Source organism: Ovis canadensis, chromosome 16, assembly GCF_042477335.2.
Source record: "Ovis canadensis isolate MfBH-ARS-UI-01 breed Bighorn chromosome 16, ARS-UI_OviCan_v2, whole genome shotgun sequence".
In the NCBI taxonomy this organism is placed as follows: domain Eukaryota; kingdom Metazoa; phylum Chordata; class Mammalia; order Artiodactyla; family Bovidae; genus Ovis; species Ovis canadensis.
Window position 1 is genome coordinate 51,754,816 of NC_091260.1, and position 23,034 is coordinate 51,777,849.

Genomic DNA, 23,034 nt, shown 5'->3' on the forward strand with positions numbered 1-23,034 from the left:
ATAGGGCTTGACTACTGTGTGGGACCTGTTTGAGAGGCAGGTTCTTATCAAAAATGGGAAAGATTGATGGAAAAATGGATGCTATGCTCTTTTGCCTCTAACAAGGAGGAAGGAAAGAGGTCCAGTTAGGTGATGGGCAGCTCAATCCTGACCTCTCTTCCAAGAGCTGTCATGGAACAGGCTCTGTATCAACACCCAGTTCCAAGAAGAACTCAGAACAACCTGAAAAGATGAGCTGGCTGAGTGAGACTGGAAGCCTTTCTAAGGTCACCTGACCTGCAGTCAGGTCAGAGTCTGGTCAGATGTCTGGCTACGCCTTCCTGCCAGACAGACTGGCCCTTGACTTCCAGATAAGGCAGGGGCATGGTGCTGGGCAGCTCTCACTGACTGACGTTGGCATGGTAGGTGCACCTCTGGGGAGAAGGTATGCCACCACATCCCTCTAAGCTAGATTGTTCAGTCTGGACCACATCTTATCTGTGGCCAGGAAGTGCAAGTGTCGCCCATGGTAACAAAGGAAAAGCAGATGTTATCACAGCTTCACCTGCTCTGCTCAGCTGAAGACTGTTCAGGCTAGAAGCAGCACTGTGAATAGCCAGTGCCTTTCTATCAGTTGATCTCATGGTTAATTCTGGCTCATTAAGATATATGAAGAACTGGTTCTGATCCTATAATGGCTTTCACTCAGAAGCCTGCTCACTTCTGTCCCAGAGGCAGTCTTCCCCAGTCTTCTCCGATATTATACTATGGAAACAGACATGTTTACTTCTAGCCTGTCACAAAAGAAGACCAGGACAACAACATCCATGTACCTTGTGGTTATTTTTGGAGGAAAATTCAGACAAGATCGAGCGCATTTAGGGTGATATGGCTGTAGATGGGAGGGAAGGAGGAAAATTCAAATTGGCTATGGTCAGTCACCAACAAAGTGACAAAGCCTACAAGCCCACATGACACCTCCCTATGCAATCCAATAACTCTACCTTCTGACAAGTTTAGAAATTCAGCAAGCTCAGCAGTTGTGAGTCACAGCAGGCTTCTTTTTCCAAAACTCTGAGCTACCAATTACTTGTAAGTCATGCAGCTGGAATCACTGGGCCGATACTTTGTCTTCAGATTTGATTACCAGGGGGTAACTGAGATGAAGCCACTCTAAGAGATCCCCTGTTCCAAACACATTTCAGTTTTATTGAAACCCAAGGACAAATCAGATGCAAACAGCAGGCAGGAGATTCTGCTTAGCAGTCTGACTCCACATACGCAAAGTCACCCACTGAGATCATGGAAAGAACACCTTATTTGCCCCAAAATGACAGGCTCCCACTACTGGTTCATTCTGTGTCCTGGCAAGCCACATGGCCCTCCAAGGCGTTGAATGTGACACCCTGGAAGTTGCAGCAGCTGTGTAGCCAGCCTAGCACTTTTCAAAGCTCAGTTGCCTGAGTCTAAAACAAAATAAGAATAAAGCTACTTCATTTCTCCTGAAGTCCAAGCGCCCTTGGGGTGGCATCACAATGAACTTTATATCAGATCTCTCCTTGTGCCACAAACAATTCTGGTGGTGGTGACTATCCTCATGAAAACAGCAATCTTCATTCCTTAGATGCTCAAACTATGCTCTGTTCATCATCAGGGAGGTGGCAGTCTCCCTCCAGATCGCTATTTTACTAATATCTATGGTCTTGCAGACCATAGAAAGAACTTTTCCAGAGGCCTCTACATTGGAATTCACCCATCTGTTGCCATTGACCAGCCAGGGACAGTCAGACAGGCTTGGTTAGAATTTCTCAAATGTCACAAGCATGGAGACACTATGACTTGCTCTAATCTTGTCACTGCAAAATTCACACGGTTTTTCCAAACAGCATACCTTCTCTCATAATAATGCCCACAGTCACTCTGTTTTCTTGTTTCACTACTAAACGCTGATATCTCAAAGAGGTGTGAAAGTGAAAGTGCTAGTCGCTTAGGTGTGTCTGACTATTTGCGACTCCATGGACTGTAGCCTGCCAGGCTCTTCTGTCCATGGGATTTCCCAGGCATGAAAACTAGAGTGGGTTGCCGTTCCCTTCTCCAGGGAATCTTCCTGACCCAGATCAAACTCAGGTCTTCTGCACTGTAAGCAGATTCTTTACCATCTGAGCCACCAAAGAGGTATACAATGCTCCAAAATAGCTTAGGAATGGCATTGACAAATGTATGAAAGACTACTGTAGGGTCAGTGTACTCAATGATATGGCTGACAGACTCTGGTACTGGATAGGAGTGGTAGAGTAGGGCATCATTTGGATGGAAGTTTCTCTATTCCTCAGCCCAACACATCTGCCCAACACCAAAAGTCAAAGACTTTCTTGGATCCATTAAGGTTTTTTGAGGTTACTAACCCCATGAAATTAAAAGATGCTTACTCCTTGGAAGAAAAGTTTTGACCAACCTAGATAGCATATTCAAAAGCAGAGACATTATTTTGCCGACTAAGGTCCGTCTAGGCTATGGTTTTTCCAGTAGTCATGTATGGATGTGAGAGCTGGACTGTGAAGAAGGCTGAGGACCCAAGAATTGATGCTTTTGAACTGTGGTGTTGGAGAAGACTCTTGAGAGTTCCTTGGACTGCAAGGAGATCCAACCAGTCCATTCTGAAGGAGATCAGCCCTGGGATTTCTTTGGAAGGAATGATGCTAAAACTGAAACTCCAGTACTTTGGCCACCTCATGCGAAGAGTTGACCTGTTGGAAAAGACTCTGATGCTGGGAGGGATTGAGGGCAGGAGGAGAAGGGGACGACAGAGGATGAGATGGCTGGATGGCATCACGGACTCGATGGACTTGAGTCTGAGTGAACTCCGGGAGTTGGTGATGAACAGGGAGGCCTGGCATGCTGCGATTCATGGGGTCACAAAGAGTCGGACACAGCTGAGTGACTGAACTGAACTGAACTGAACCTCACTGTGTTCTTGCCATATTTATCTACCAGATCCCTAGAGCTATCTCTAAAATATTTGGTGGGAAGTCTGAGCAGTTGATTGAAGAGAAGTTGGACTTGTGGTACAGAAGCTGGATCCTATAGTTGTCAGAGTAACAAAGGATGAACAAGAAAATCAGGAAGCCTAGGGAAGATTTTCACCACCTTGTCTTGGCTGGTTCTAGATGAGGAGCCAGCGGCAGAATTAGATTCTCTCTATTCTATGTGATCCAGAGCAAATAACAATGAATGGTGAACTTCATATCAGTCACCCAGGGCTCTTCTTTCTGGTTATATCCTTCTTACTCCTTTTTCCATTTTACTTCTATCTAGGTACCAATTCTTTAATTTTGCAAATCATTTCTCCATTATGGTCTAATGTCTTGATCTTGTTACCTGAATTCAACTGCTCTTACCATGGTTTTCCAATGAACTTAGTTTGTTTTCAGTTCTAGTAATTTGAAGCTAAATACTCTACCAGTAGTAGCTCAGACATTAAAGCATCTGCCTACAATGCAGGAGACCCGGGTTCGATCCCTAGGTTGGGAAGATGCCCTGGAGGAGGAAATGGCAACCCACTCCAGTATTCTTGCCTGGAAAATCCCACAGACTGAGGAGCCTGGTAGGCTACAGTTCATGGGGTCGCAAAGAGTCGGACACGACTGAGTGACTTCACTTTCTTTTCACTCTACCAGTGACCCAAGCTTCCCTTCCATTACATAAGACACATACCCCACAGGCACAGTGCCAGACTTCTGGCCAAGCCTACTCCAGTCATCTGAAGTTCTTAGCCCAAAATAGTCAGAACGCATTCTTGGGGCTAAGCCATCAATAGGTATACTTTTGAAAACTAATAAAATGATGTTTTGCTTTGTGAGTATCAGTACACTTGATGGCCATTAATGAGTATTCTAGGGCATAATGGTGATTCTACCAGGACACAGCTACATGATGATGCCTAGCCTAGAAAGCCTTACCATTTGAGGAGAAATTTAGTGAGTTGGGCTTTCTTGATAGCTAAGTTGGTAAACAATGTTCCTGCAAAGCAGGAGACCCAGGTTTGATTCCTGGGTCAGGAAGATCCACTGGAGAAGGGAAAGGCTACCCACTCCAGTATTCTGGCCTGGAGAATTCCACGGACTGTACAGTATATGGGGTTGCAAGGAATCAGACATGACTGAGCAACTTACACTTCACTTAGGGAGCTGGGGGCAAAAGTCTAAGCAAAGACAGAAGAACATTACAGCTGTGAAATGCATACGGCAAACATGAGGACATTCTGTTCAGTACCAAGCTTCCTTCTTGGCTCCTACTTTAGAGGCTGAGCATGATTCTGGTTATCTATTTTGGGAAATGTTTATATTTTAGCAGGTTCCTCTGATGCATCCATCCTTGTCTTCAGCACACATGATAATATGGGGCATCAGGTACAATGGCTGGCAGAATTGTTAAAGTGTAATGCCCCAGCAGAAAATCTCCACTCCCATCATATAAGCAACTACTTACTCTACCTACTTAACAGTCACATATATTCTTGCATGTTTGAAACTAAAAGATAAAACCATCATAAATTCATAGTCAGAAGGTAAGTCATTCAGTTAAGATTTCTTTCCCGGAAAGGCAAAGAAGAGGCCATGAAACAATTTCATTTGAAACCAGGGATTCCTTACTTGACTAGTAAATCTGAGCTTTGAGACATTTTATAAGTGTCTTGAATAAACACATATGTAATGGACTGAATTCTGTCTCTCCAAAATTCATATGTTGTGTCTCTCCACTGTAATGGTATTTGGAGGTGGGGCCTTTGGGTGGCAGTTAGGTTTAGATGAGATTAAAGAGGAGAGTGAAATGGTTGGCTTAAAGCTCAACATTCAGAAAACTAAGATCATGGCATCTGGTCCCATCACTTCATGGGAAATAGATGGGGAAACAGTGTCAGACTTTATTTTTGGGGGCTCCAAAATCACTGCAGATGGTGATTGCAGCCATGAAATTAAAAGACACTTACTCCTTGGAAGGAAAGTTATGACCAACCTAGGGAGCATATTAAAAACCAGAGACATTACTCTGCCAACAAAGGTCCATCTAGTCAAGGCTATGGTTTTTCCCATGGTCATGTACGGTTGTGAGAGTTGGACTGTAAAGAAAGCTGAGTGCTGAAAATTGATGCTTTTGAAGTGTGGTGTTGGAGAAGACTCTTGAGAGTTCCTTGGACTGCAAGGAGATCCAACCAGTCCATCCTAAAGGAGACCAGTCCTGGGTGTTCATTGAAAGGACTGATGCTGAAGCTGAAACTCCAATACTTTGGCCGCCTCATGTGAAGAGTTGACTCATTGGAAAAGACCCTGATGCTGGGAGGGATTGGGGGCAGGAGGAGAAGGGGATGACAGAGTATGAGATGGCTGGATGGCATCACCGACTTGATGGACATGAGTTTGAGTGAACTCCGGGAGTTGGTGATGAACAGGAGTTGGCATGCTGCGATTCATGGGGTCGCAAAGAGTCGGACATGACTAAGTGACTGAACTGAACTGATAAGGGTGGAGGCTCTGTGACGGAATTGGGATCCTTTTAAGAAGAAGAAGAAGAAGAGAGATCAAAGTTCTCTTTCTGCCTCCTTTATGTGAGAAGATGACAAGAAGGTGGCTGTCAGAAATTCAGAAAGAGAGCTCTCACTGGGAAATCAAATCAGCTGGGACTTTGGTCTTGGATTTCCCAGGACTATGAGAAATAAATCCCTATTGTTGAATCCACCAAGCCTACAGTATTTTCTTTTGGTAGCCTGAGCTAATACAATGGATATCTTTAAACACACACACTCAAACAACACAGCAACCACAATTAAAAAAAAAAAAAGATCTCTTCACATGACCTTAAGACTCATCTACTAAAATCGATCACTTTGCTTCAGTCAGTTATCCAGCAACACTTCCTGAGTAACACAGGCTTCAAACTGATATTCAGCCCACAGAGAACAAATTCACTCAGGTGGTTTCTACTCTTTGCGACCCCATGGACTATACAGTTCATGGAATTCTCCAGGCCAGAATACTGGAGTGAGTAGCCTTTCCCTTCTCTAGGGGATCTTCCCAACCGAGGGATTGAATCCAGGTTTCCCACATTGCAGGTGGATTCTTTACCAGCTGAGTCACAAGGGAAGCCCAAGAGTACTGGAGTGGGTAGCCTATCCCTTTCCCAGTGGATCTTCCCAATCCAGGAATTGAACTGGGCTCTTCTGTATTGCAGGAGGATTCTCTACCAACTGAGCTATCAGGGAAGCCTGATCAGACACTAAACCATAAAAATTTGGGTTGTTCACTGGGAAGTCAGAGAGCCACAGAAGAGCTAGGCTGGAGAGTCCACTGTCAAATGTCAAATCTAAAGAGCCACTGGATCAACAACAAAGGCTGGAGTTGGAGAGTAAGAAGAAGTCAGTATTTGGATAGTGCCTTTGGGTCAAATAAGTCAGATGAGACTTATATAGGAAGATAGACCCCCCCCCCCCCCCATGGCTCATTTAGTCCCACAACCCTATTTCCATGTGGGAAAATAAATCCAGTGATAATAAGTTCTATTATATAAATAAATTTAGGGATACATCTGCAGTAGTGACAAAAATATGAATGTTAAACCCTAACATATACAGCTACATCTTAAAGTTTAGTTAATGTAAATCACGAGTCAAAGTGTTGCTGATAAAAACATTCATCACAACACACATTATAGGGTTAACCTAACAACTACAGCAAACTCAAGAGATCATTAAATAGCAATTTTCATTGAAAACAAAAATAACAGCAATGAAAAACTATGACCAGCATCAGACAACAGGGATGATGTGCTGGACACAAAATATCCTCCCTCCAAATTGTAGGAATTCCAATTACACCTTGCTCATGGGCATGCACAGTAGAGCCCTCAAATTTCCAAGTGCTTTGTGGTAGGGACTTCTTAGAAATATCTGCATCAGCAGGAAACCGTGGCCATGAGCTAAATTTAGTTTGAATACCCAGTTATAGTAACTCAAACTCATTCAGTAGCTAATTGCTAATAAGCAGCTTATGTTAAAATGAAATACTATGGACCTGTGAGTCGTTTGCCAGTAAGGAGTATGGAAGGGATTTGCATTTGGGGGAGCTTGGGGTTTGCCAACAGGAGTCCACTGAATAACTGAGAACTAGTGGCTGCTGTGTGGGAGCCATGCTGTCAATTGAACTGGGGCAGTTGGGCTCTTGGCTTAGCCTGTTGTTCATGGTCCATAGGATTTTGGACTCCTCCCCATTCTCCACTAAACAACTCTTATTCTGTAGTGGTTGCTTGGGAATCCCAGTAGGGTATGGCTCCATAAGGAGGCTTCTGCCTCCCTCTTAGGAGAGACAAATTATATTTTTGGCCACACCATTCCTGGCCCAGAGTTCTCTCACATGTAGCCATTCTAAAAAGAGAATATGATGATTGGGAAATAATGTGAGGAAAAAGGAGTCAAATTTTTGGTGGCCATACATGACATGGACATGAGCAAAAAATTGTTTTTATGTTAGTTTCTAGGTGCAATATTTAAATTTTTTAAAATTTCAAATGCTAGCAAGGTAATGCTCAGAGTCCTTCAAGCTAGACTTCAACAGTATGTGAACTGAGAACTTCCAGATGGACAAGCTGGATTTAGAAAAGGCAGAAGAACCAGAGATCAAATCGACAACATCTTGTTGGATCATAGAAAAAGCAAGAGAATTCCAGAAAAACGTCTGCTTCATTGACTATGCTAAAGCCTTTGACTGTGGATCACAACAAACTGGAAAATTCTAATGAACTGGTTCAAAATTGGGAAAGGAATATGTCAAAGGCTGTATATTGTCACTCTGCTTATTTAACTTATATGCAGAGCACATCATACAAAATTCTGACCTGGATGAGATGGTTGAATGGCATCACCAACTCGATGGACATGAGTTTGAGCAAGCTCCAGGAGTTGGTGATGGACAGGGAAGCCTGGCCTACTGCAGTCCATGGGGTCGCAGAGTCGGACATGACTGAGTGACTGAACTGATACTGATACCGAAGGGAAAAGGTAGGATGGGATGGATTGGGAGATTGGGATTGACATATATGCAGCACAATGTATAAAATAGATAACCAATGAGAACGTACTATATAGCACAGGAAACTCTACTCGATGCTCTGTGGTGACCTGAATGGGAAGAAAATCCAAGGAAGAGGGGCTATGTACATATGTGTGTGGCTGATTCACTTTGTTGTACAACAGAAACTATCACAACATTGTAAAGCAATTATATTCTAATTAAAATAATTAAAATTTAAAAAGAAAACATGATTGCTTCCTCTAACCAAGTTTTAAAAGTATGATCTCAAAACCAGGAAGCATCAGTTCTATACAGATGGTAGATACTGCTGTTCAGTTGCTAGTTGTGTCTGATTCTTTGAAACCTCATGGACTATAGCATGCTAGACTTCCCTGTCCTTCACAATATCCCAGAATTTGCTCAAACTCATGTCCATTGTGTTGGTGATGCCATCCAACCATCTCATCCTCTGTCACTTCCTTCTCCTCCTGCACTCCATCTTTCCCAGCCTCAGGATCTTTTCCAATAAGCTGGCTCTTCGAATTAGGTGGCCAAGGTATTGGATGGATGGATGGTGGATATAGGCACTAATAAAATATGCTAAGAATGTAAACTTTTTGAAGATCAATTTTTAAGCTATGTATTTGGCTGAAGGATTAAAAATTTTGAGCAAAGTTAGCACTTTGCTAAAACTGTTCCATGTTTATTAAGCCACATGTGTTGATCCCCTGTCTCTTGTGAAAGACTATTTAAGCCAGAGGATAAGATGGCTGGATGGCATCATTGACTTGATGGACATGAGTTTGAGCAAGCTCTGGGAGTTGGTGATGGATAGGGAAGCCTGGAGTGCTGCAGTCCAAGGGGTCGCAAAGAGTCAGATGTGACCGAGCAGCTGAATTGAACTGAACTGATTTAAGCCAGATAATGTATTTTCAAAGTTAAGACATTTATTATTTACTTAAATGCAAAACACTTAACAAGTATCTGAAGAAATGAAAGTTCTAATAATAGGGAATAATAAAGGACTGTTTACAGTACATCCGTTAACACTCGTATATGGTATAGTTTCTATCACAAAGTCAAAAGGAACACAGCATATAACACGTATCAGATATCCTAAGGTAATATTCACTTCCAGGACAACAGCCAAATCCAGAAATAAAATACATAGCATTATCAGACGTTCACATACTCCTAGAAAATGTTTATAATTTGCTGCAAAAGAAACATACCAGCTACTTCAGGATGTGGCTAAGACAAGCATGTTCCTGTGGTAACAATTTCCCAAACAAGAAAAAAAGTTAAAAAGACAAGTCTTTGCTAAGCTGCAGACTACCAGGTCTCCTGATTTATGAAAGCAACAAGATAGATCTGGTTAAGAAATAATTCAGAAACAAGTATTTCATGAGCCAGCAAAATCTGTCAAATAAAATGACTTTGAATCTACAATGGAAAGAAATACCTTCACATAGGTTGACAATGTCAAAGAATTTTATTAGGCAGCATTGTACTTTAGGTTGACATACTAGATCTAGAATATTCTATTACCATGCAAATAAATATGAACATATATCCTATAAGGTTCTGGCCAATCCTTAATAATTATTTTAGTGAGATGTATATATAGACTTATCCAATTAAAATATGATATACATTTAGTTTCTCATAATAACAAAATCTCTCTTATCTTTTTATAAAAAGCTTATCTTCTTTTAATATTTTCATATTAGTGCTATTTTACACTTTGCCCTGTTTATTGTCACTCATTCATTTTATTTGTGCCTTCTTTCAATAAACATTGAGTATTTGCTAAGTATCAGAAAATGATTGGGTCAAATTATCTTTTTTTCATATTGTACTTACTACCGTTCTAAAACCCATTCAATCACATTTTTAAGAATAAAAAGCCTCATTTGCCATTCCATTGCTGATGATCTACCCAGAACTTCTATCCCATAGCTATTCATTTCACATCTTTCCTGCTAAAGGTGAGATGAAGTAGGATAGGGAGGGCAGGGTGGTCAGGAAAGAAATTAGTACATATTATTTGCATCCAACATGTATTGCACTTGGCTAAGTGTTTAACACATATTGTCTTAAATAAGTTTCACAACAACACAATAAGGTAGTCATATTGTTATCCCCATTTCATATATCAGATATGAAATCAAGACTCTTAGCACTACAGGCCTCATAGTTAGCAGTTGGCAGTGCCAATAATGAGATCTCAGTCTGGTTTATCCCAGTGGTCTTTCAGGGGCTCTTTTAAGAAGCACAGCTGGCACCCATATTAAAAAAAAAAACAACACTGAATCAAATTATTGAATAAAAATGCATCTGTATCACTCAAAAACTCAGATCTTCTCTCCTTTTATTTTCCTCTAAAAGCAATATGCTATGTAGATAAATTACTAGGAAAACACATTTGACCAGGGGTTTTGAAGCAAAGGTAGATAGCTCACTCAAAGAAAACTGCTAACGAATAAATTAAAAACTTTAAAATTCTGAAATCCACCTATTGTATTATTAATTTTATTTCAGACCACTCTCCAATATTACTGCAAGTAACAGATAATGAATTATGAATAGGCTAGGCATTTAAGTTATTACTATAAATACAAATTAAACTAAGGCAAAATAGAACACAAAACACCCCATTTTATTTAATAGAGATGAAAAGAAATAATATCACAAAATTAATATAAAGCAATGGCATTTATTATGTTGCATGCTCTTTAATTATTCCACATTGATAGGTACCTTATATTCTTCATAATCATTGTTATCTAGCAAGTTCCTTTTCTCCATTTCTACAAGGTGTTCTGCAGAGAGCTTAGTTGGTAAATGTCTCAGAGAGGCTTGCTCATATATGGGTTTTCCATGGAAAAACAGTTCCTTCCAATCATGCATCAACTTATATGGGATCAGGCTACAGCAACAAAGAAAGAAAAAAAAGGTTGAGATAAAGCAATGGTTAGTTAAATACACATCTTAAATCTTAGCCTTGCTATTACCATGTTCATTCCCCAGGCTCTGCTATTTGAGGCCAGAAGTTCCACTTACTATGACATTCCTAACAGCCAGTAAAGTGGCTGAAACTTAGTAGTATGAATGAATGAATGTTACCTAAAGTCAAACTTGCTTTGACTGTGCACTGAAAGCACACTATATCTAAAAATAATGACCACTAATCATAAAACTTAGTTTCTTTGATTTCCAGCTGTGATACTAAATGCTGTGCAAGCTTTGAATATCATTTAACTGTTCCAATATCAGTGTCCTCTTATGCAGAATAGACAGAATATTTTCCAAGGCCCCTTTAATATGACAACTAGTTTGCATATTTGCAAGTAATTTGTAACAGAAAAATCTAATGTATGGTGGCTTTTATTGTCACTGAACATCTGGTAGCATTTGCAATTATTTTTCAGTACTTTGTCTATTTAAGTTAGATGAATGACTTGGAGGCAGTCAGGACAGAGTAATCAAAAAACAGTTCCAAGAGGAACAAAATGTGCAAAGGAAGGAAAGAGCCTAACATAACTCAGATGCATTTCTCTAAAAACAGTGGAAATTGAAATTACAACCTAAAGAGCTGTATTTCATTGAGAGACATGCTACAACATGCATAAACCTTGAAGACATCTTACTAAAATGAAATAAGCCAGATACAAAAGGACAAATATGATTTTACTTATATGAGGTACCTAAAATAGACAGATTCATAGAAATAGAGAACAGAACAGAGGTTACAAGGGGCTGGAGGGAAGGGGAATGGGGACTTATTATGTAATGAGTACATCACTTCAGTTTGGGATGATGAAAAAGTTCTGGAGAGACTGTACCCAATGCTAGTAAACTTTAAACAGTTTGAAAGTCACTTAAAAAAGGTTAAAATGGTAAATTTTATTTTATGTATTTTTCTCCACAACAGTAGTTTTTCATTAAAAGCAAACTTCAAATATAATATATTGTTTTCCATTAATAAAATATTTATATTTATTAGATATTGCAGAGATATGAAGTTTATAACTAATATACTCAAGCATAGAAAAATTCTAACAAGAATTTTTAAAATGGCATGGGCTCCTGTGTTGAAGCAAATGATTAACAACTTATATATTGTCAAAAACTTAATGTGGCAATTACTGAATCAATATTCTCTTATCTGAATATTGATAATTTTTTTAAGAAGTCCTAACAAAAGTCAGTTGATGTAAGAAGCCTAATACCAAGAATATCCCTGTGATCTTGAAAAAAAAAAAAACGTTGATAACATCTTCTTTAGGAAAGTACAGAGAGAATAACGTTATCTTGACAGTCAATAGTAGAGAGTAAAAAGATCTTAACATATATGCGTAAACACTGTATTCACTTGGAAGTAAAAGACACTTAAAATTTCAAAGCAAATGACCCCTTCAAAGTTTGATATTAATGCTCCTGGAATTTTAAAATTTTGTGTATTTTGCATTAAAATAAAAATGACTTCATATAGTCAATGTTCTCTCAATATTAATTTTCACAAAGCAGGATTTAGAGAGTAACAGAAGTCAGAGTAGTATATGACTCTATAAAATACTATGATAGTCAAAAACAATACACACAGGAAGTCCTCACCTTACTAGCTAAGTTTGTGCTCTGTAAGGGGATTTTTAGGTCACCTATTTGACACAGAAATAATCCTTCTATGGGTGAAAAGAAAACTCAACGTTGCCCCTAGGACAGGTGATTAACGTCTAGCTCCTTTCATGCTGGTGCCCAGCCAGCATGGCTGAGACTATCTCCACAGCCTCACCCAACAGAGGAGTTCATGGAGCAGGTGTGTGAGAAACCCTTTTCTCACAGTCTTCTTTCCAGGCTCTACCAGGGGTGTTAGGGACCTCTGGCATTCTCTGACTGGCAGCTGTGTGATTCTCCCCTGATGTGATCACAAGGTGTTCTCTCTATGTGCATCTTTTCTGTTTCTTATAAGGACACCAGGCATCTTTAATAAGGGCCCCACCTTCCATGGGTATGACCAGATCTTAAATAATCAGTGAAGACTATTTCCAAACAATGTTATACTCTGGGGTATGGGGCGGGTAGAACTTTTAATATAGCTTTCTGGGGCAGGGGAACAATTGAACCCGTATATAAGCATTTCTATATTGCCTTTTTTAGACACGAAATTTCAAAGTAAAGGCCCCTTAAAAACTTATGCTATTAATACCTCTGGAAATTTCATCCTATATATTTCGTTTTTACATTCAGTTTGAGCTCTCCCTGGCTTTTGGTATGATGCATGGCTTTTCTTTTTACTGAAGTCTGCACATTTTTGGATTATGCTGTGACACTCTGGATCATATATAAACCTTCTGTTCTAGTTGATTTTTTCTGACATTGCTTGAGGAAGGGAAGGAGAAGGGGCCATCATGTTACTGACAGGTGAGGACAGAGGTCCCCATGTGGACTTCCTCATCACCAGAGGGAAGGGCATCTTTGTTGCTGATGAAGGAGGTGGCAGTTTTGTCCCCTCACAAGGTCTCTGCCACAGTGGGGGTGGCCTTGTGACCACCGGGCGATGGTGAAGGTCCTGACCCTCCCTTGGCTCCTCTAACATGACCCTCATGGGGAGGGAGCAGTGGTCGGTCCTGCCTGGTGGGGGTGGAAGTCCATGCTTCCTACCTGGCCTCTGGGATGGTACCCTGGTGGGGTGATGGGGTCCCTTGTTACAGTCTTGTGAGGGTGGAAGACAGGCTCCCTCCTTGCCTTTGCTGGCCGAGGTGGAAGTGAGGCTACATTTTTTCTTGCATGTGATAGTTGGAAAAGACTGGTTATCGTCTGAAAGTTTTTCATCTTGCTAGGCTGCTCCTTAACCGACTAGAGACAGCAGGTTCTTGTCGGGCTTATTTTTTGTCTACACCATTAGTATCTATACCATTAGTATCTCTGTTTCCAGAATATTCAGTTCCAATCTGGGATGTGTGAGGCAAAAAGAGAAAGAACTGAGGAAGCTCATCACAGAGTCCTGAGGTCATCAGCCAGTCCCACTTCTTCCTTCCATCTTCAGAGCCTTCTTATGCTTGTTTCATTCACAACGTCCAGGGTTTTTCACTGTACTTAGTGGGAGAAATAGGGAAAGGGGTATCCACCCCATTTTCCCACAGTAGAACAAGATTTCTGTTTATGTTTCAATTTTGAATTATGAGATTTTACTTAGGGAAATCAAGCTGTACTTCTCCCACTCCAAATTATTTTTTTATGTTTTTATATTTATATCTACTATATTCTATTTTTTATTCTATTACTCTATTTTTATCTTATTACTCTATTTTTTATCATTATAATGCATTGTATCACCTTTCCTTTTCAACCTTTTTGTAGATTACTTCTTCATCAGTTTATTCTAATTTCAAAATTTTGGATTTATATTAACAGGAAAAAGTATTTTTAAACATTTACTCCTTAATTCATTTCAATTTTTAGTCTTATTTTTCTTTTCTCAATCTTGTACCATTATAGTTTTATCTTCAAAATGTCCTCATCATCATGTTATTTCATTTAGTAGTTTTTATACAGTATTATGTCAGAAACATACTTTTGAACTGTGGTGTTAGAGAAGACTCTTGAGAGTCCCTTGGACTGCAGGGAGATCAAATCAGTCAATCCTAAAGAAATTGGTCCTGAATATTCATTGGAAGGACCAATGCTGATGCTCGAATACTTTGGCCACCTGCTGCGAAGAACTGACTCACTGGAAAAGACCCTGATGCTGGGAAAGGTTGAAGGCAGGAGGAGAAGGGGACAACAGAGGATGAGATGGTTGGAGGGCATCACCGACTCAGTGGACATGAGTTTGAGCAAGTTCCTAGAATTGGTGATGGACTGGGAAGCCTGGCATGCTGCAGTCCATGGCATCGCAGAGTCAGATAAGGAGCAACTGAGCTGAACTGATGTCAGAAACATGGCTGTCAGGGTGAAAGCAGTGGAGAAAGTTCCTGTCAAGTCCAGAGGTGATGGGATTATCTCCCCAACTTCTATTGACCCTGAATATCATGGGGCCTTCATTCTTTTCACTGTGGGTTTTCAAGAAGATCTCAGTCTGGATAACATCAAAAGTGTACAGACTTAAGTGGAGTGCCTTATCCTTTTGCTTTTGCTGAGAACTACAATGTTACCATTCCCTTTCAGCTTCCAGCAAAGGACATCACAAGAAATTGGTCTCTGAAGCCAGATGCCATATTTGCTTAAAAGCTGTTGCTGAGATAATTCTCCACAGATACACTACACTACTTATTGTATCTTAGCTGGGGCCACAAGAGAAAACCATTATTCTAAACTGAGAACCAAGAAGAGTGATGTATTCTGTAAAGAGCTAGAAATGGAAATGAGACATCATATGACAAACCGTGTTGCTCTTTTTGCTTTTTCCACCTGGAAGCACAGATAAAATTTGCAGCTCAGTTGCAGGAATTGGCATATCTACTGACACCTCTATAACTATGTTTCAACGTATTCCTTGTTTTTAAGTTTCTACTTTATCTGGCAGTGCTGAATGGCTTGTAGGATCTCAGTTCGCCAAGCAGGGATTTAATCCAGACCATGCCAGTGAAAGCCCAGAATCCTAACCACTAGACAACTGGGAAGTCCTATCCTTTGTTCTGATTTTGGCAACAGTGTATTCTTAATATTTTCTGTACTGTTAAATGTTTCCTTACAAATAGATTGACTCCTTTTAGAAAGAATGTGCAATGAAAAGTGATTTTGATTAGTAAAACAAAAAAATTTAAGTAATTTCAGTCCTCTAGGAAGCTCCTAATATTTTAAGTAAATTATTATAGTCATCTTTGTAAATTACAGAGAATTTAGACACAAGGTTTAAATGTTAAAAGACATAAGTACAAATTAAATCAGGCTAGTAACTGGGTGAAATAAGTCTGTAATCAAGGTATTCTGGACCCCACTCCTAAGTCTTTCAAGAATAATCACTGTCTCTCTTTACTCATCAATTTAGTGCCACAATCTTACTCTTTTCTCATTTTCTTTGGTGTCTCTATTGTATTAACTATTAAAAAAAACAACACTTACTTATTTGTCAACAATCGATAGTCTGCCACCTTAGTGGACAGATCAAGTATCTGATCCAAAATTTCTGCACATATTGAATAATGCTTTTTGTAACGAGCTTGAGCTCTTTCTATGGCGATCTGCTCATGAATTTCCTTATCTCTGAGGGCTTGTTCTTCAAAATCAATCTTGGCTTGTCTGGCTAAAGCCTGAGAAGGAAAAGACATATATTTCAGAGATTTGATTTTGTACTGGGGTATAGCCAATAATGTTGTCACAGTGTTGTGACAGTTTCAGATGAACAGCAAAGGAACTCAGTCATACATGTATCCATTTTCCCCCAAACTCCTCTCCCATAAATCACCATAACTGGACAGTGATTCAGGTAAAAATAATGTCATCATTTCAATAGCTAAAAAAAAAAAATCTCTAAATAGAATGTAACCTCCTTTCATATCAGGAAAATGATAAATCATAAGACAGCACTTTCTCCTTAATACATTAAGTACTAAGTATTATGGTAAAGACAATATTAGAAATAGTTCACCCTTAGCTTATGTTATCAGCAAAACCTAGTGCAGAGAAAAGTGTGCTTCATGGATTAATGATAAATTAGATCTGAAGTATTCAAGAAGTCCTGAGTTCATGGGCTGCAAACAGAGTTGGGGGTCACAGAGCAACAGGCAAGTTGTGCAGGGCACCAAGCATAGCTGGCCCCTTTGTGCCCATCTCAGAAGACCAATTAATCTAACATATCTACTCTGGCTAATGCCCTATGTCTTTTAGCAGGAGACTTCTGGAACACTGATTTATACTTAGAAAATATTTTGGAAATTCCCTGATTATTCTGGCTTGAGAATATCACACATTTGCCAACAAATGTTAAATGTAAACAATGAAGCCTTCTGCTGTTACAGCCTTAATAAATTGATAAATTCATAAAGACATGTATTTATATAGAAAGTAAGAAAATATTTAAATGGTTTGACATCACTCTCTGCTTGGTTTGCACTCTTATTTTGTTTAGGGAACACTTTCCTTACACCAAGTAAAAGGCCAAACTTGGCACAACCAAATGTTTTCAAATAGTTATACCAACTCCTTGAGAAATTCAATCATGTGCTGACATGCTCCAGAAACAAGACCTGCCTCCCAATGTAACCTACCTCCCAAGGTAACCCAATGAATGTAGAATGGTGGCTAATGTGGGCCTAGAGGAGCTGTGGTTGAATTCAAGCCTCAGTTTGTACAGGACTCAAGTCCTAGCTGCGGGCATGGCATGTGCGCTCAGCTGCTGGATTGTAGCCTGCCAGGCTTCTCTGTCCATGGGATTTTCCAGGCCAGAATATTGGGGTGGGTTGTCATTTCCTACCCCAAGTGATCTTCTCAACCCAGGAATCAAACCCACGCCTTCAGCATCTCCTGAATTGGCAGGCAGGTTCTTTACCACTGCACCACCTGGGAAGCCTCACTAGCTACGGGACCTGGGCCAGGCTGAAACCTCCTACATCTCCATCTCTTCACTGGGAGGCTGGGATGGTATAAAGACTTAGCATGAACAGAAATTAACTGTGAGAGCAAATATCTCAGTCACAAGGGGCGAAATGCATGACAATGGGCTGCTACTGTCCACTGAATCGAAGGGAAGCTTCATTTGTTTTGTTGTTGCTGCTTTATTTTGTTAGTTTGCTTTATCTTTGCTGGGAAAGGAGTTAGCTTAGGTGACCTCTAATGTAGATTCTGAACATTTGGCAGGTCCAGGAATTACACTAGTACTTGCTATTGTTGCTGTATTGCTTCGTAGGCCCTGTTGTCATGGAGAAAGCACCTGGTTTAAGTGTAAGTATGCTTACGGCATGCTTCTCAAAGTGTGAAGGGAAGAGAAATCTGAGAGTCTAGGAGCACCCAGATGAGACTTTATGGAGAGAGCCAGTGAAATGGGTTGTGAGGTGGGATTATTGATACTACAAAGAGCCTGGAAGGCATGTGGAATATTTAGGATGCTATGGAACTCAAACCTTGGGAGCCCAGGAATTCCTTCTGCAGGAACAAAGCAGCTTCCTCTCAGTTCTCCTCCCTCCCTTCCCCTCTCCTCACTCTCTCTTTCCTGCCAGGCCTTTCTTCCTTCTTTTTTAGCCTCAGAGTCTGCTATTTCTACCCCTTTCTCCTCCCCCATGCTAAACCCACCACAATATCCGGTCCCATCACAGCAAAGTGGGTTGCAGCCCCAAATAAATAAAGAAGGAAAAGGAGAAAGGAAATCTGTGGGAGGCAGTAAATCTCGGTGGTGATGAGCCTAGACTCTGAGAGCCACTGTGCTCTGGCTTCTCCACCAAGCTGTGCAACTTTGAGCTTTCTAAGTTTCATTTTCCTGACGTGTGATATGTAGACACGAGCAGTGTCCACTGCCAAATGATGCTGTGAGAATGATAATGCATGAGATGAACACAACTCAGTGCTGGACTCAAAGTGAATACTCACAAGTGGTAAACATTATTGCAAAGAATTATTGATAATAATAGCAGGTGGCACTGAAATTTGAAACCAGAAACCGTTTTAATTAAAATAGAATTGATGCCCAGGTGCCTTCAAAAAAGAGATCAGCATATTTAACTTAAAAGCAAAACCAACTCCTGATGAGAAACATGAAGTTCTCTCTCTCTTTCTTCCTTTCCTCCCCACTCCCTACTTGGGCACCAGCCACTCCTATTGCAGAAGGTAATACATTCAAACTGTGAAAACAAGTTATCTCAGGGGGAAGGGTGCTGGGGAGGCAGATACCTCAGCTTTGGGAAAAAGTAATCATGTAAGAGAAAGGGATGTGACTTTTGTTTTTTTTTTTAGGAGATTCAGAGCCTCACAATTCCGACCACTGAGGCTCTGGGAGACCGAGTGTCTCAATCCTCTGTAGTGAGTTCAAGCCAGGTAAGGAGAGAACAGGTCATGCTGCTCACCATAGTGAGAGCAGTCCTGCTCCATGAGACTAGGGCTTTGCTATTCTGCACAGAATTAACTAGGCTTGTGAAAAAAATATATTTAGTAAATAGGCACTTATTTCTCATGTAAGCAAATGCCACAGAATCCATTCAAGTTTACTCTCGTCAAAGATGAGAAAAGAAACAATCCTCCAGATAATTCACCCCTTGAAGACACTTGAGATTATGCAGATCTAATACAGGGGATATGGCTCCCTGCCCTCCTCCTAACTTTTCGGCTATATCTGTTCTACAAAGGCAAAAGCACTGGTCAGTTTCTTGACTCTGGGGAATATAGTACTTTCCAAATGGTATTTCTCTTTTTTTTTTTAAGTTTTGGGTGCAGTACTCAACAAAACATTGTATTTGCAGCATAACAGCATAAAATTCTGCATACTCTACGTGAAGAATCCATTTCCTACAGAACCCTTAATAACATAAAAAAGGCAAAGTTTCCGTTATCGGAGGAATAATGTTTTCCCCAGAGGAAAGACAGTCTAATCTCATGTGATGATACAGAAGAACACCCAAAGACAGCATATTCCAGATACTCTTTTTTTTTTTTCCTTAAGAAGCACACAAAACACAAGTCTTGCTACATTTTTGTGCTGAACACAGACTATCTTTAAGGGTATGATTCCCTTAATCTGAAAGACCATTATGATTACATTTAAATCTGGCTCCAAACTAGCTTTTTAAAATTGCCTAACTTTGACACAAGCTACAATTCATTTTCATGAAATATCACAGTGGAAACCATGATCAGCATGGTTTATAAAGCATATTTATATTGATTTATACATAAAGCATTACCTTCCTATTTTCTGTAAGGTTTTCTCTTCTGCACAGCCTGGTTTTATGAATAGTTTATGACAGTAAAGACAAGCTATCTAAAATGCTTCCCATGTGAGTTTTACACTTCTTCAATCAAATCTGGATTAATGGATTGTATACATGTGAAACAACCTCAATAGGAAAAAGATAAGAAGTGATCCATATAAACACCTTGATAATATAAATATATTTTGGTTATTAAAACTAATACATATAAAAATAAGGAAGATGCTAATATATCAAATAACTAAAAGATTAGATACTTTGACTTTCAGAGCTATATAGGACCTCAACACAATGATATCATGTTGGCCAAGAGCATACCTGGCACCCATATCTTGGCTCTGTAACCATTCTCAACTACAATGAACCAGGGTCCCCTGTAAAAATGGCTTGTTCTAGTTCTGAGGAAAAAAGACTACAATATGGGCATGGGAAATCTTGTTTTACCAGAAAGCAAGGTATTGCTTATTAAAGACTCATGGTATTTTATAAAAAGGAGACAGCTTGAAAATGCTCCCATTTCCTGAGAACAGTATTCAGCTAGAATAATGAACACTAATAACATCCCAGTAAACTTAGTGGATTTTAAAGAAAAAGAAAGTCCTTTATGCATCTAAAAAACATGAAACTTAGATTATCTTTTTTTTTTTTTTTTTTGGACAGCAACACTTTATACCTGAAGAAAATGGAATAAAGTGTTTAAGATAGTCAAGGGAAGAAAATATATATACAGGGCAAAACTGACTCGTATAAAAGGCACATATTGTTATCAATACACAAGCACTCAGGGAATAGTATTCCCATGAGCAATTCTTGAAGAATCTACTGGAGACCTTCAAACAACCAAAAAGATCACAGAGACGCGGATACAAGGACTGGTGGTGAGTGTGAAATATTTGAAGAACCAAGACTGAAGGGAGAGAGTATAGTATGCGGATTTTATGTGCACCATTGGTGTAGCTGTACAAAAATAAAAACAGGGAGATAATAGAGAGATCATATAAAAAAACTGACTCATGAAATGATTGGCACCTAAATGGAGCCCTGTTTACCTTGATGCGGTAGAAAGGCTCAAAAGAAATCTTAGAAGGATTGCTTAGAAGGAGGGTATTGTTTACCGCTTCTCGATCAAGAGCATCCTGGAAGTCTTTAAGCCGTCTTTCCTCATATTGTTTTTCTCTGAAAATTCTGTTTTGCCATAAAACTTCCTTTTCATGCCTAACGTGCATGAGCTGCACAGCGATCCTGCGTTCCTGCTGGGACTGTCGCATCAGCCGGTTGATCAACTGCTCCTCCCGATAAGCCTCCTGGAAACACCATTGCAAGAGCCAGTCATTTGTCAAGGCCATGTCCACTTTTGCTCAGCCCACTGAGCTGAGAAGCTTACACACACATCATGTGTAAAAGGCATAGTATTCACCTGCATCAGTTTTTGCCATTTGATTTCAAGTCAAACATGGCAAAAAATTCAAGCTATAAAAATGAAAATTTCCACCAAAGGTTGTATAACCAGAAGCATATGGTCTTGCAACTCAGTCATCTTAAATGAATGATTACTTCCTTTGAAATCTGATCAAAAATAATTTATGTAATTGTTTTCAAGGTTTTTATAAACAAAGGGTAACTCTCAAATTATAAGTATCTTTTCAGAAACTTGGAATTGTGCTGTATGCACTCAATATAAATACTAGTGGTAAAGACAAATGCAGATATTGTCTGTCTGAGAATGGCAGATCTGATAAGTTCCCGGCAGGGCCATCTCAATTTCTACATGCTAGGATGGGGAGACTGGAGAAGAGGCTAAGAGGAAATGACCTACAGTTACCTTAGAAAATTCGAGAGTGGTTGTAACCTGAGAGAGAAACTAGATGCACTCGTCCCTTGGCTATCTTAAGAGAAAGAAGGGGAACAAGTATTAACAGTGGAAGAAGCATTAAACTGGCAGTCGGAGGCCCTGGCCATTGTAGTTCCACCTCTACCACTGATTGGCTGTGTGGCCTTGGGCAAGTAACTTGGATTTTCAGGGATTATTTCTTGACAGGTGAAATGAGGGGTTTGGGTAGAAGATGGTCTCCAAGGCACCTCTAAATTCTCTCAATCTGTCTAAACAGAGACACCGTGTGGAAGAAGGAGGTAATTAAACTTCCCCAGGGGGAAGACTTGGAAGAATATCTACATGTTGGAGTTGTCTATTTAACACTAGATGGTAAAGAATCTGCCTGTAAAGCAGGAGACCTGGGTTCAATCCCTGGGTTGGGAAGATTCCCCTGGAGAAGAGAATGGCAACCCACTCCAGTATTCTTGTCTGGAGAATTCCATGGACAGAGGAGCCTGGTGGGTGCAATCCATGGGATCACAAAGAGTCAGACACAACTGAGCCACTAACTCTTTCAATTTCAATCCAGTTGTTTAGGAATAAAATTGGGCATCACTAATAATACTGTTTCAGATTAAGGGAGAAATACTCTATATATTTTCAGAATCAAGATACAAACAACAACACTCTATGGAAAGTAGCAAAACTTGAACTTGGGAACTATATAAAAATGTAGATTAAATAAAAGTTCAACTGAAAATAAACATAAAAATTTTTTTCTATTAGTAACATATCAAATAAAAAATAAAGTCATGAACAACTTTGAAACTGGTTTCATCTAGTTACAACATTCTAGAAGTTTTAACATTAATCATTTGTTGCCTATGTTGCCTGTGGAGGTGAGGCAGAATGTAAAAATGACCATAGGTTCTTCAGCTTTCTTCATCCACAGCCTTGCAGTGGATGCAAGCCTTGCAGATATTCCCATCAAAAAGTAGAATCTATTTCTCCACTTCTTAAATGGGTAGGGGGTGGCCTCTGACTTGAACTGGCCAATGGAACTTGGGGTCTGAATTTAATTCTCCTGTGAGAATTAATTCTCCTCTGTCACTGTTACCACATTTTTTGCTTAGTTAGAAAATGAGAAACCATAGATGGAGAGATACCAACCTTCTCAGTTGGAACTGATGAAACTCTCCCAAGTCAGCCAGCCTCAGCCAGCCTCTGAGACAGGACAGGTAAGACCAGCAGAAGGTACACAGCTGATCCCTGCCCAAGATACCTACCACATCTGAGGGTGGTTTGTGATAGCACAGTC

The 23,034-nt window shown here is 39.9% G+C and overlaps 1 protein-coding gene across 7 annotated transcripts in view; it reads right to left on the reverse strand.

The window, feature by feature from the left end:
- The window catches only part of SPEF2 (sperm flagellar 2), a 203,552-nt gene that overhangs the window by 143,070 nt on the left and 37,448 nt on the right, over positions 1 to 23,034 (reverse strand). For 6 of the 7 annotated variants that reach the window (XR_011249554.1, XM_069555868.1, XM_069555870.1 and 3 more), the window contains exons 7-9: positions 21,019 to 21,207; positions 16,110 to 16,297; positions 10,803 to 10,971 (exon numbers count right to left, since the gene is read on the reverse strand). Coding sequence is in view for 6 of the 7 variants with exons in the window: in XM_069555868.1 (XP_069411969.1) it covers positions 10,803 to 10,971; positions 16,110 to 16,297; positions 21,019 to 21,207 (546 nt within the window). In the remaining variant the exon portion in view is untranslated. The remainder of the gene's footprint in view (positions 1 to 10,802; positions 10,972 to 16,109; positions 16,298 to 21,018; positions 21,208 to 23,034) is intronic. The other variant, XM_069555869.1, reaches the window with a different exon arrangement.